The sequence below is a fragment of the Quercus suber genome, unplaced genomic scaffold, assembly GCF_002906115.3.
Source record: "Quercus suber isolate HL8 unplaced genomic scaffold, Cork oak 2.0 scaffold_110, whole genome shotgun sequence".
Classification (NCBI taxonomy): Eukaryota; Viridiplantae; Streptophyta; class Magnoliopsida; order Fagales; family Fagaceae; genus Quercus; species Quercus suber.
In genome coordinates this window covers 335,176-350,521 of record NW_027069575.1, presented here as the reverse complement: position 1 = coordinate 350,521, position 15,346 = coordinate 335,176, and the positions used below count along the sequence as shown (strand labels likewise).

Here is a 15,346-nt window from a genome sequence, read left to right as displayed (position 1 = left end):
AGATATGGGCTTTCTCTTCTTTAACTTAGCCTATGTCCCTTTTCATCCTGTGTCCATGGGTTGACTGGTGTTCCTACCATGTCACTGTACTACTTCTATTGTGATATTACTTATCTTTTTGCCTTGTTGTTACCTCTAGGCTTACACCATGTCAAATTATTACCTTATTCCTTCTTTTGGTCTTTATTGCCCAGCATTCCTACTGGGCCAATCCATTCTGTACCTTGGGCTTCCTCGACCCGTTTCGTTCTTTGGGCATCCTTGGCCCCTTTCATCATTTCCTACCTTTTTCATTCCCATAGCTTTGGCTAAATTCTTTAGGCTTCCCCGGCCCAATTACCACATCCTTACCTTTGGGCTTGTCGGCCTTTGAACCAACCTCATTTACTAATTTCTTTCTTTGGGCTTTCCTGACTCATTTTTACTTTCTTTCCATCTCTTACAATTCTTATGGGCCTATTACTTCATTCCTTGGGGCTTTCTTGGCCCGTTTACTTTCTTTCAGGTCACTTATTATTTTAGTGGGCCTGTTGACTATTATTCCTGCCATTCTGGCCTAATAATCTTTATCTTACTATTCTCTTTTTCTATCTTTTTCATATTGTTGGGCTTTTTCTGTCATTGGGCTCTTTTTGTCTAAAATAGGCATCAACAAGGATTATGTTTGGGGGGCTAAATTAATTTTGGAGTAATGCTACATCCATAACATTTTTACAATAAATTTTATGCAAAAAGCTGGGTAAAAAAATAATATTAGTATTGAGCCCAAATTAGAATCAGTACACATTAGATTTGTTGTGAAATTATTATAAAAATGTTGTGAATGTAGTAGCATTATTTTTGTTGAACCCAAATTTTTGTAATTATCAAGTCAAGGTGTTTAACATTTTTATTAGAGTGATCACAATAAGTTAGTTTAGCATATAATTGTTTTTTTGGCTAGTATATATATACATTTTTTTGCAAGTTAGAGTAGTCTTATAACCACACTGGCTTGCATGTAGAGCTGCCAATGACCACCATATTTTGTGTAAAGTTTGAGTTCCACGGGCTGAACCTATAACAAAACAAAGGTGAAAGTTTGGTGGCAATTATTTCAGTGTGCAGGCTGACTATTTAAAGTGGGTGGAGTTAATACCACAAAATCTCACAATATTTTTACAATAAATGAAGGTGTCAATAATCAAAATAAAATAAATTAAATTATTATGGGATCCATCGCAACTAAAAACAAGAAAGTTGTAAAAATATTGTAGGATTTTATTGTGTCTCTAGACTTTTTCTAGTGGGAGATATGTTTTGACAACATATATTATATACTATACACTTTTTATATTTGACTTATTATATTATTATTGGGTAAATTGCACAAACTTCCTTTAAGGTTTGGGAGAACAAAACTCCACCCCAAAACTTTAAGCGAAATGACACTTCCATCTATGAAGGTTCGGGGAAATCAACACATTGGTCCTTTCATTAATAATGAAAATATAATTTTCCGAAATTTGAAATGTTTTGCTTGACCAAATCCTAACCATGGTTAGTGCAAGTCTTTTTAAATATTATTCTTCGTCATCAAATTGTGGTAAGGGTTTGGTCAAGTGAGTCTGTACAGAACTTGGAAGATTTTTGTATTATTATTAATGGAATGATTAATGTATTAAGTGTCTGTTTGGCATGATTAATTTGTCAACTTATTTTACTATTTAGCTTATTTTTGTTACTATTCATAGGTCCCACTGCATTTTTTTGTATTATTCATGGGTCCCATTATACTATTTCAACTAACTTTTACCTTTATCTACAGTACTTTCAGTAAAAAGTTTTCAATTTTAGCAAAATAAGCGGATCCCAAACAAACCTTAATTAACTTAAATCTCAAGGGAGGAGTGTCATTTTCCTTAATATTTAGGGTGAGGTGTCATTCTCCAAGACTTCAAAAATGGTTTGTCAATTGTGCAATCTAATTGTTATTATAAAATAATAATAAAAAGTAAATTGTGCGAATATGTCTTTTGGATACTTTACTACCCCGTCATTTGCGTTCCTCATCACTTTGTTCACCAGCTCACCAGTTGATGCCACCAAACCGCCAGTCTCTCACCGAGTTTCCCCTACACCAATGGAATTGATGAGATGAGAAATCCCCCCCTCCCCCAAAACTTGGAAGATTTTTGTATTATTATTAATGGAATGATTAATGTATTAAGTGTCTGTTTTGTATGATTAATTTTGCTAACTTATTTTACTATTTAACTTTTTTTTTTTTACTATTCAAAAGCCTTACTGTATTTTTTGGTACTATTCATGGGTCCCACTAAACTATTTCAGCTAACTTTTACCTTTATCTACAGTACTTTTAACAAAAAGTTTTCAATTTTAGTAAAAGAAGCAGATCCCAAACAGACCCTAATTAACTTAAATCTCAAGGAGGAAGTGTCATTTTCCTTAATATTTATGGTGAGGTGTCATTCTCCAAGACTTCAAAAATGGTTTGTCAATTGTGTAATCTAATCATTATTATAAAAATAATAATAAAAAGTAAATTGTGCGAATATGTCTTTTGGATACTTCACTATCCCGTCATTTGCGTTCCTCATCACTTTGCTCACCAGCTCACCAATTGATGCCACCAAACTGCCAGTTGCTAAGCCAACGAGTTGACCTTAGTATGATGGAGTTTCCCCTACACCAATGGAATTGGTGAGGTGAGAAATCCCCCCCTCCCCCCCAAAAAAAAAAACCAATTATTTGCACCGATGAACACCCCTACGCCATTAAGCACCTCAATTTCGTACTAATTTTCTAATCAACAAAATTCACCTCACATAAAAAATAATACCAGTCCTATACAAAAAGCAAAGAAGAATTGGTCCAGCCGCTCAAATGTGCTTAATGCATGGTAATGTTTTCTTGTTTTCTTCGCTACAAACCAAAAAAATTGCCGGTTGAGTTTCAAACAAGACTCTTTCTTTAACACGTGTCTATTTATCAGACGGGAGAGCCGACCTTAAAGGACAAAAAAAATAATAATAATAATTTGAAAAAGGTAAAAGCCCTTTAAAGTTTCAGGGCCAAGTCTTTCGAAATTCACATACGAAAAGGGCCCAAAATCTTTTCATAGGAGCAGTCAAAGTTTATGGCCCTAAAAAAGTTTCTTCATTATCCAAATGAATTTCCAATAGAAAAATAAAATCCCACGTGGTACTCTATCATAGGTGGTGACGTCAGAAACACAGAATTAGGAGGAAGCACAACGGTCACAAATTTGGAACGTGTGTTGTGTTGTGTTGTGTATGGGCAACGGTAACTTCTGAGACGCTGCCTGCCTCCGACTCAGAGTCCGGGGTCGGTGGGACCCACGTGGCAGCCATCATTTTCTTCGTAAAGAAGAAAACAATAGGATTGCTACTGAGGAGTCAAAACACTCTTTGGACTCTCCATTTTTAACGTGTTTGACCTTTAGAATTATTGCTAATTGAACGCCAGCTGCCCCCCCTATGGCCGTTTTCACAAACGGGAACCGGTTCCTTCGGTGCTATAGACGCTTTTGCCCTTTTATATTATATGACCATGTTATTATTGTTTAAGGGCACTAAAAATAGTGTTATAATTTTCTTGGACATTCAAATTCAATTCTACGATTCATTAGTCAATGTAATTATATTTTTTTAATTTAGTTGAAGAACTTAAGTCATACGCTTAAAGAATTGTGTTTAAATTTTGTTCATTATTTATAATTCTAATATAGATTGTGTCTTTTTAAAAAAAATTATATGAACTCTTCATACCTAAAAAGATAAACACAAATTAAGTTGTAGAAAAGAGATATACTTAATTTATATATATATATATATATAGAAGAACTGTTTTTTTGGTTTTATTTATTTATTTATTTATATGTATAACTTGAAAAGTCTAAAAGCACTAAAGCACAATAAATAGAGTTATGAAATATGAATATCAATTGCTACCTTGTCTCCTAAAAACTCGTCCTTTATTTTGGGAGAAAAACATCCCTAGATGTATGTGAAGTATGAAACCTTCATACTTTAAAAGGATAAACACAAATTAAGTTATGGAAAAGAAATATGCTTAAATATATATATATATAAAATAAAAAATAAAAAACTCTAAAAACTAGTCTTTCATTTTGGGAGAAAAACATTCTAGCCCCTTAGCTATATATAAGTATGAACCCTTCATACTTTAAAGAAGATAAGCACAAATTAAGTTATGGAGAAAATATATACTTTAAAAAAAGATCTAGAAGCATTTTTTTTTTACTTGAAAACTTTAAAAGCACAAGAAATTGGATTATGAACATCAGTCGCCACCTTGCTCTCTAAAAACCCGTCTTTCATTTCGGAAAAAAACATTATAAACTCCTACATGTGTTGAAGCACGAGCCCATCATACTTAAAAAATAATTTTAAAAAAAAATAAAAAGATAAAATGCACATTAAATTAAGAAAAAGAGATATGCTTTGAAAAAAAAAAAAGTTTATAAACACTTTTTTTTTAACTTTAAAACTATAAAAATATTTAAGTTGCGTTTGAGATTTGAAAAAATAAAAATAGTTTCTTTTACTTTTTAACTTATTTTTATTCCTAAAGCGAATCTTAGGGGGTGTTTGGTAGAATAGTTTGAAAATTGTTGTTTGTAGTTTTTTGAAATACGTGTGGGTGAAAAAGTGTGTTGAAATGCGTGAAATGCTGTTTAAAAACTAAAAAATGTTGTTTGAAAACACAAACCAAACAGGCCCCTATTGTCCCAAAAGTCAACCTTTTTTTTTCTAAATACTTTCAGTAAAAAAAAAAAAAATTATTTTTAACAAAACAAGTGGTTCTGAAACCAAACCTGTAATCACACGGAATTTAGTTGTGAACATCAGCTGCCAACCTACTTCCTAAAAACTCGTCTCCCGTTTTGGGGGAAAAAAAATTGTAGACCCCAGCTGTATATGAGCTATGAAGTATGAACCTTTCAAAAAAACAGAAAACGTGGGAAGGGGCAAAAAAGACTTTGTACATTCTAGAAGGGGCCCACGAATCACTAGTCAAAAGACGTTAAGAGCGCTCAGCGCTCAGCGCTTAAAAAACACGGAATTAAGACGACCCCACTATTTCTCTCTCCACAAAAACCCTTCCTTTAAATACCTTTCTCTCTCCTGTCTTTCGGAACAAAAAAAATCTCAGAAACATTGTATATTTTGCATACACAAACGAAAGACAGAGAGAATCAAAGAAAGCATTATAGCAAAACAGAAAAAAGCGAAATCGGAGACAAAAGAGAGCAAAACAAGTCGAACGTTGTTGTTGTTGTTGTTGCTGCTGTAAATTTATACTCGTAATAGAGAGAGCGTTGTTATTGGTTTTTGGAAAAGAAAAAAGAAAGAAAGTAAAGGCAAAATTTCTCTCTCCACAAAAACCCTTCCTTTAAATACCTTTCTCTCTCCTGTCTTTCGGAACAAAAAAAATCTCAGAAACATTGTATATTTTGCATACACAAACGAAAGACAGAGAGAATCAAAGAAAGCATTATAGCAAAACAGAAAAAAGCGAAATCGGAGACAAAAGAGAGCAAAACAAGTCGAACGTTGTTGTTGTTGTTGTTGCTGCTGTAAATTTATACTCGTAATAGAGAGAGCGTTGTTATTGGTTTTTGGAAAAGAAAAAAGAAAGAAAGTAAAGGCAAGAATAAAAATGTCTGTAGCTGTTTCGAACTCGCCTGTGTTCTCACCCTCATCGTCTTTGTTCTGCAACATGACCTCGATAATCACAGCTTCCCCAGAAGCGTTAACACTACCGTTAAGCCATCTAAAGCCTTCGCCATGTTCTTCATCTTCGTCTGCTCCCTCTTCGCCTTCTTCACCTTTTAGGCTTCGGTTACCGAAACCACCAACTGGGCTTTCTTCTTCTTCATCTTCTGTTTCGGTTTCGACTTCTGGGTCTTCATCGCCTAATACGGTGCTGAAGAGGAAGAGGCCGGCGAGGCTTGATATTCCGGTGTCTTCGATGTGTTTTGGGGCACCGGCTACGCCATCGATGGCGGCAAGGGAGGTGGTGGAGGAAGAAGCAAATGGGTATTCTGTATATTGTAAGAGAGGGAGGAGAGAAGCTATGGAGGATCGCTACTCGGCTCTACTTAATCTTCAAGGAGATTCTAAACAGGTATTCACTTCTTTTTCTTTTTTGGTTTTGGGTCTAACAATAAGATGTGCTCTGTGAGATTAATGTTTTTTAGTGATTAAGTTCTCCTTGAGCTGAAACATTGAAAAAGTAGGAGCCTTTATTGGGATTTTTTTTTTTTTTTTTTGTTTCAATTTGGGGTTTTAGGCTGGATATTCATATTATCTAATGGGTTTTCATAGCGAAATTTTTTAGTTTTGATGATCAAGTTGTCCGTGTACGTCATTTTATGTTGAATTTAGATGCCGTTTGTGGAGTTAGCTTGTGCAATTAAAATGAATTGGGTTTTTATGGTCGAATTTTACTAAGATAGATAAAAATTATGGAGAACTAAAAAAATGAATGAATAAATAAAAGCCATTTTGGAGTACTTGCATGTATAAAGTCTATTGTGGTTCTTTCTGTTAAAATGGGAGGTGTAGCCACTATTTAGACAATGAGAAGCTTTTATACAGCTATAAATTTCAGTGAGATAAATGGAGTCTTCAATTGTATACATTTAGAAAGGTTTTTGTTTTGATACAAACAAGCATACGATATGCTGAAAATATGAGAAGGCTTTTGTGATAGTATATAGTTGTAGAGGTAAGGCAATGGATTTGAATCTAATATGATGTTACTTCATCTTTGCAGGCTTTCTTTGGTATATTTGATGGCCATGGAGGTGCAAAAGCTGCTGAGTTTGCGGCAGAAAACTTGGATAGAAACATAATAGATGAAGTGATGACAAGGGGTGAAAATGAAATTGATGAAGCCGTTAAGCAAGGTTACCTGAACACGGACTCCGATTTCTTGAAGGAGGATATGCGAGGTGGCTCGTGCTGTGTGACAGCATTGATTAGGAAAGGGAACCTTGTTGTATCCAATGTTGGTGACTGTCGTGCTGTTTTGAGCAGAGGTGGTGTTGCTGAGGCACTTACTTCTGATCATCGTCCTTCGAGGAAAGACGAAAAGGAAAGAATTGAGACCCTGGTGAGTGTTATTATGTTGCCCTCAATCTGGTGTGAATTGCTTCTGTCAATTTTTCATGCACTCAAGCTGAGTAATGACTAATGAATTGTTTTGAATTTTATTTTGTAGGGTGGCTATGTTGATTTCTGCCATGGAGTATGGAGAATTCAGGGATCTCTGGCTGTATCTAGAGGGATTGGAGATCGACACCTTAAGCAATGGGTAATAGCAGAGCCAGATACAAAAGTTCTTAGAATCATACCAGAATATGAGTTCTTAATCTTAGCATCTGATGGATTATGGGATAAGGTGTGGTTTCCTATGCCTTTCTGTTTTCTGAAATAATTTCAATCTTGAAGCCTTTGAAAGATATTAGTACAAGATTATTAATCAGATTAATTCCTTTGTTTTTTTCAGGTTAGTAATCAGGAAGCAGTAGATATTGCTCGTCCTTTGTGCATAGATACGCCACAACCATTGACTGCCTGTAAAATGCTTGCGGATCTTTCTGCTTCACGAGGGTCTTCTGATGATATAAGCGTGATGCTAATTCAATTGGGGCGATATATTTAACATTCCTGTCATTACAGAGTAGGAAATTAAACTAACATTATAGGTTGAGGGAATTTGGCTTTGTGCCCTCCCCTGATTACAATTCATTCTTTGTACTGTCATACGTGGTTTGTTCACAATGGAGATAGTGGGGGTGGTGGTGGTGGATATTTGATTATTTAGAGTAGCCCAATTTATTGGAGATATTTGACATATTTAGGAGATTTTATTTTACAATTAGAGCTGAAGAAAAGAGTTTAAACAGTCAGGTACTTGTATTATTGTATTTATTCATTTAATTTAAATAACCTTCATCCCTTTAAGTTTATTCTCCACAATAATTTTCACTAAATTTCTGCATACATTCTCTTCTACATTCTGTTGGCTATGATCTATTTCACAGCTGCACTACCTACCTACCTGTACCAGCCATGAGTAATTTCTGTTATTAACTCCTACAATTTATTATACAGTGATACACATTTTCAAACCTTGGTGCTAAATAGAATTGAATACTCATTTTCAAACCAGGAAATACTTGGTGCTAACTCTGAGGAACATCTTGCTCGGTTATCATGCTCTCAATGGTAGCCCTAGCTATTTGATTGTCAAGTACTTGCAGGCATTTTTTCCTTTTCTTTGTGCACTTCATTGTTATCCCAACATGCTTGTATCCCACTAATTGAATGTTGTAGGCTCACTGATAGGTTCTTGATCTTACTCCTAGACTGCCTTTCAGACTTGCAGTAAACTTGTGAAGTGGTTCATCATTATATTAAGATTATAAATCTATCACTTCAAATTTACCTCCTCTATATTCTTTGTTAGCCATGTTAGTCTCTTAAAAAGTTAAAACAGTTGTTCTTCAATATTTTAACCCAATTCATGGCTATTTCCAGAGTTCCGGTATGTAATCGTTGAAGTATTCCTTGACAAGATGTTCCAAGGTTGGCCTAGACTAACATATCCAGCCAATGATGGGTTCAACGGAATTGCTAGATTGATCTTACTCCTAGACTGCCTTTCAGACTTGCAGTAAACTTGTGAAGTGGTTCATCATTATATTAAGATTATAAATCTATCACTTCAAATTTACCTCCTCTATATTCTTTGTTAGCCATGTTAGTCTCTTAAAAAGTTAAAACAGTTGTTCTTCAATATTTTAACCCAATTCATGGCTATTTCCAGAGTTCCGGTATGTAATCGTTGAAGTATTCCTTGACAAGATGTTCCAAGGTTGGCCTAGACTAACATATCCAGCCAATGATGGGTTCAACGGAATTGCTAGTTCACTATTGTTCATAATTCGGTTTAGTTTTATTTATTCTACTTAAAATCTCAAGAACATTGAATTCAGGGCCATCCGCACCCCTTAATCCTAGATATTCCAAGGTTGGCCTTGACTAAGATATCTAGCCAATGATGGGTTAAATTGAATTACTAGCTCGCTACCATTCATAATTTGGTTTACTCTTTTTTTTTTTTCTTTTTTTTTTTGAGAGAGTTTCATAACCTATGGCATCCGTTCTTGATAATAGCTCTTTATTATCAGACTAAGACACCAATCGATTTTTAGTGTAGGCGGAGGTCGAACCCCAGGTCTTTTATTCAACCATTAGAGACTTTACCAGTTGAGTTAACTGAAACAAACTTTATATATTCTACTTAAGCACAAGCACAGTGAATTCAAGGCCATCTGCACCCCCTCAATCCTAAGGATGATCACAGGTCAACCAGGTTTGAGTTTAGCCTCAACTCGCAACTCAACCTGATCATACCGAATGGAAGCTCTCTTAGCCATTGTTAATCAAGCACTCGATCAAATCCATTCACAACTCATTCTCAGGTGAGTGACCATGCTTCAATCAAGTGGTGGATGGTGACGGCAACAAAGAGACAACGCACTTTGGATGGTGTAGGCATAACATGATCTAGAGTTTGGAACAATCTAAACCAAGACAAGAATGGCAGGGAGCACGACTAAGGTTGGCAATAAAACCCCGACCCACAAGTACCCAATTTGACCTAACCCGCAAAACAATAGGGTCGGGTTTAGGTTTTAAAAATAAAACCCAAAGCAGGTTCAGGTTGGGTGCGGGTTTTAGTGATACCCACTCACATATACCGTAATTACAAAAAAAAAAAAAAAAAAAAAAAAAAAAAAAAAAAAAAAAAAAAAAAAAAACCCCCCCCCCCCCTCACTACCTTGCTCAGGTACTCTTTCACGGCCTCGCCTCCCTCCTCCATGTGTCTCCACCTCATTCTCCATCCTTTTTTCTTTTTCTTTTGTTTTGGGGTTCAGTTTGTCTCAATCATGTGAGTTTGTGTTTGTGATTTCTGTGTTTGCGTTTGTGTTAAGATTTGTGTTTGTGTTTGTGTTTGTGATTTTGAAAGGAAAAATCATAAATCTGAAATTTTTGTGTTTGTGTTTGTGTTTGTGTTTGATTTTGTAAGGGGGTGGGCCTGGATTGGGGTATTGGACAAATTCTTGCCGCACTAGGCCCGAGTTGTTTCTGGGTGAGGAGTCGGGACCGGCCCAATTGAAGCACACCTTGGCCCGGCTTGTGCGCAAACGTTGAGTCCAAGTTATCCTCTGTTTCTGCCGCAGAAGACTTTTCTCCAGTTTCTGCCGCAGGATTAACGTTTCTGCCGCAGAAGGAACTTTTCTCCGATTTCTGCCACAGGTTTGACTTTTCTGCTGTGCAGCAATACTTTCTGCTATGCAATGAAGCTATCTGCTGTGCAATAACGCTTTTTGTTTTGCAGTAAAGCTTCCTACCGTAAAGCCTCCTGCTATGCAATAGAGCTGTCTGCTGTACATTAAAGCTTTTTACTGTGCTTTAAAGATTTCTGCCATATGAATGACTACTCTTCATTTTTACTGCAGAAATATTTCTCCACTTCCTTCGCCTGGCTTGTGCGTAAGCCACACCACGTTTGCTAAAGTCTGTTTATAAGCTCACAGCAAGCAAAGTCATTATTAAGAGGTTATGGCAGGCAGACATAATATAGAAAACGTAAAGAAAATGCAGTCACTATTTCTGCCGCAATAAACAAAATAAATAACTTTAAAGGCCTCGCTTTTAAAGAATAAAACTTAAACAAAAGGTTAGAGCGAGATTAGTAGAGTTAAAAGAATGAGTCTGCCGCACTAACTGTCACCGCAGGACTCTAACCAGGGAAGGAAAAACTGCTCCCTCAACGCAAGTAACTTCAAGGGAGAAATTAATTGCTTTGAGAGGCCAGCCCCAAATAGTATGTGCCCGGGTATGAGTCGTTTTTTTCCTCCAATAGAGAGCAAGGCTACTGAGGGAGAGAGGGGGTTAACCTATTTGGGTCTATGCCTGCCATAAAACACTCTGTTTTCTTTCTTTCTTTTGTCCTCTGTTTTTCTTATCTTATCTTTTCTCTCTGTTTTCTCTCTTAGAATTCTTGCCTTTCTTTTCTTTTTTGCTTTCTTTCTTTCTTTTCTTTCTTTTCTCCTCTTTGTTTTTTCTTTGAATTCCCCTCTCTCTCTTTTTTCTTTCAATTCCTTCCTCCCTTTCTCCTGTACACAACTACGGGTCTCTTATATAGAGCCTGCCGTGACCGGTTTTACTGTTCTAGCCCTTTAATGGCCTTTGTCTGATATGGGAGCCTTTTGCCGACAACTTACCGAGTCAATGGTTCTGACTACCACCATTGACCTGTGGCTTTCAGACAATGAAGGTTCCTTTTCTACTCGTCCAGTGTGTACACTCTCCCTCTTAGTCTCTCATGGCATGCACCCAGTGGTTCTTACCCAGCCTTACCTCTTTTGGGTGGCATGTCATCCCAGCAGGACTGTGCCCACCGAAAGAGCCTGGGCAAGAAACACAAGAATGGGTTTCCACTCCTCTCCCCACCACCAGACCGTGCCTTCACCCATGACCTCATCCTTTCCCATAGTGGCTGGGTATAGGCTGGTGATGCCTGGGTCGTACGCATGCTTTACCTTCTTGATGTTTCATTCGTTTGCCGAGGTTTGAAAATGGGTGCGCACATCCTGCCGTGCGCTTTTTGGCCTTTTCTGGTGTGGATTGCATTTCTAACGTTTATGACATGTCCCTTTCTTGGGAGGGTTGGGCCTTGCTGGATCATTGGGCCTCCCTCTAGTTTGGATGTTTGCTTCGTGGCTTAGCATTTCCTGCCATACCAGTTTGTTATTCCTGCTGCTTATCTCAATCCTGCCGGGCCCTTTTAGGCCTACCGTGTGTTTTTCTTCTCAGCTTTCACGCCTATCTTTTTTATGCAAAAGGATTTGAGCCTTTGTGGGCCAAATGATGTTGACCGGATCAAAAGGGTCTTGGGCCCAATTTATTTTCATTTGCCGAAGCCATCCTGCCAGAGAACTGTATCCTACGGCAGATCTGTATTCTGCAGCAGACTTGTATTCTGTGGCAGATTTGCGTTTTGCAACTTACTGGGCTTTCTTCTTCATGGGCTTTTTGGATATGTATTCACAAAATTGGGCATCAACAGATTTTGAAAGGGAAAATCATAAATTTGAAATCTTTGATTTTGTGGTTTCTTTGTTTGTGATTTTGAAAGGGAAAATCACAAATCTGAAATTTTTGTGTTTGTAATTTCTTTGTTTGTGTTTGTGATTTTGAAAGGAAAAATCATAAATCTGAAATTTGTGTTTGTGATTTTTGTGTTTGTGTTTGTGATTTTGGGCCAGGCATGATGGGACCGGGGGGGGGTGTTTGTGGGTTAAAAAAAACCATTTAGTAAATGGGGCAGGTTCATGTAACGAGGGCAGGCCCACAGGGCATGTTTGGGCATAAAAAAATCCGCTCCAAACTCGACTTGTTGCCATTCCTAAGCGTGACACAATCTTGAACGATAGAATGCGATGTGTGTATACACATGTGGGGTTGGGGTTTTCAGATAATTTTTTTCCCCCAACCCCAAGATCCAAATTTAAGTCCTAAATTTCCCTAATTATCAGACTTGTTACCCAAGTTTACCCCTGATCAAAAATATATGTGACCCTTCAGGTTAGACTAGATTAGTCAAGTGAGTTGACTTATGTGGATCATTAACTAAAGGGGGAAAAAAGTCATTTGATGATTTTTGTAAAAATCTTGATACACTTGAAATGATGTGACAAATGGTTAAATACCAAAAATCCAGTTGTTTCAATTTTAGTTGTTGTTGAGTAATCTTATAGTTTATTCAATGCGAAAGCATGGGAAGTGAATGGGCTGGAAGTCCATGCCCTAATAGATATGATAAAGTTAAGTACACTTTTGTAGGAATCACAAATATGGTTCATTGTAAATTTTTATAATGAAAGAAAAATTATTAAGTATATGATAAATATTCTCTCCTTTCACATCTCATTAGTGAAGGAATGGCCAAAGGACAGAAACTTCCTTTCAGGTGCAGTCCAAACTCCAAAGTGTTTTTGACGTGTTCAACTTTGAATTTGCATTTCGTTCGGAACCCACATCAGCTTCACCTACACATGAAACAAATTAAGTAGATCTTCTGACCATCTCAAAATTCAAATACAGGTTTGCTGGTTTTGTGCTAGTTTATATAATGCAACACGGATTGACCATATCGTGTTGAAGAATTCGATCCTATCCTATAGTGTGAATCTGCGATAGATTGAATTTTCATATGTCATTGATGATGTTCCTTCACTTCACACTTCTGAAATTATTACAAAATATTTGTAAAAAACCATTGGAAGCTGAATTTTTTTAAACTAGTTAGTTTGAACCTTCTTCTTGCCCAAACGAGAAAATAACTCCTAATTCTATGAATTGCACTCATTTAATTCTAAGATCGCTAAAATTAAAAGAAGCATCTATAGACTAAACATGAAAGTGTGGAAAAAAGAGGGACAATATTTGGCTTGGGTGTTGTGTTTTACGGTATAAAAAGTGTTATATTTACAATATTTTCACAATACTTTCTCAAAAAATATTTAGGTAGTAAGTTGTTACAAATTAAGTAGATCTTCTATGTCAAAATTCAAATACAGGTTTGCTGGTTTTGTGCTAGTTTATATAATGCAACACGGATTGACCACATCGTGTTGAAGAATTCGATCCTATCCTATAGTGTGAATCTGCGATAGATTGAATTTTCATATGTCATTGATGATGTTCCTTCACTTCACACTACTGAAATTATTACAAAATATTTGTAAAAAACCATTGGAAGCTGAATTTTTTTAAACTAGTTAGTTTGAACCTTCTTCTTGCCCAAACGAGAAAATAACTCCTAATTCTATGAATTGCATACTCATTTAATTCTAAGATCGCTAAAATTAAAAGAAGCATCCATAGACTAAACATGAAAATGTGGAAAAAAAAAAAAAGAGACAATATTTGGCTTGGGTGCAGTGTTTTACAGTATGGAAGGTGTTATATTCACAGCATTTTCATAACATTTTCTCAAAAAATATTTAAGTAGTAAGTTGTTACAAATTCTAATTTAAATCCATCATATGAAATTATTTTTTACTTGTCCACTAGTAACAATCAATAACAACCTCCCACTTAGGATTTGTTATGAAAATATTATGGATATAACATTTCTCTTTAATGTATTGGGCATGATACATAAAACTACAAACTTTTTTACAAATGAATGATGTGATGGGAGGTTATTAATAAGTAAAAATGTAATATTAGTATTAAGCTCAAATAAGAACCAGTAAAAATTTGTTATATTAACCATTTATAAAAATATTAAAAAAAAAAAATGAGAAGTCATTGTGTGGCTTCCAGAATCCATATGCCGGCCAATATGTTGGAATACGAGTCCCATATTTCGCCTGGAAAGAAGAGTGACACCATTTTTTCTATCCGTCTTTGGTCCACTAAAAAAGATATATAAACAACGAGACAATGAAGACCAATTATTTATAATGAAGAACAAATTAATCACGAGAATACCACATGGTTGCTGGTATTATAGGATCGTATCTTGGGCATAATCATCCTCGTCACAGAAATATCAATTATAAATTAAAGATAATAGCATTAGCATAAGACAGACCAACACACATGATCACCTGTCTATAGACATCTTCGTTGAAATTGACCATAGAAATAACACATGAATAAGACCAAATGCCTTCAGGTATACCCACACCACATGTTAGAAATCTGTGGCCTTTCGTCGAAGTTGCAAACTTGGTTTTGTTGCCTCATGTATGATATACACCACGTTATGTGTTTCGTTCGTACAAGCTTGTTTGTTTATGTACCAAACTTGTCCAAAACTCAAGGATATGTAGATGCAAATGCAATGTATATTAATTGTCAATATGAATATGGCCAATAACGAACGAGCTCCCCTGGGATTTTTTTTAGTACATTCTTATCTGTTCTGTTTTTCCCGAATTGTATACTTTATGCATTTCTTTTTTGGTTTTTTGAGATGGACGGTCATCAGACTTGAACTAAATGGCAAACATTTTCCTATATTGTATGACAAAAATTATTAGGTATTTTTCTAATATAGTTATTGTGGTGGCTGGGCCCAATGATGTGAGGATTTTAGGCCCAGGCCTCCAATTTACTTGTATTTTGGGTTTGGCTTATTCTATAATAGAAGGTCCAAAAGATAGCTCTGCTCGTTATCGATGAAGTTTTTATGTATTAATCTCATC

General features: G+C 36.0%; 1 protein-coding gene and 1 long non-coding RNA gene across 2 annotated transcripts; both read left to right on the top strand.

The window, feature by feature from the left end:
* Positions 1-5,455: 5,455 nt before the first annotated feature.
* On the top strand, positions 5,456-8,023 carry LOC112030108 (probable protein phosphatase 2C 25). Its single transcript, XM_024062790.2, has 4 exons — positions 5,456-6,174; positions 6,826-7,164; positions 7,273-7,452; positions 7,561-8,023. Exons 1-4 carry the CDS (start codon positions 5,707-5,709, stop codon positions 7,714-7,716), a joined length of 1,143 nt encoding a protein of 380 aa, XP_023918558.2. The 5' UTR covers positions 5,456-5,706; the 3' UTR covers positions 7,717-8,023.
* A 1,868-nt stretch (positions 8,024-9,891) lies between these two features.
* Positions 9,892-13,443, top strand: LOC136068343 (uncharacterized). The gene is made up of 2 exons (XR_010629704.1): positions 9,892-10,379; positions 10,462-13,443. It is a non-coding gene; the product is annotated as an uncharacterized LOC136068343 (long non-coding RNA).
* Positions 13,444-15,346: the final 1,903 nt, after the last annotated feature.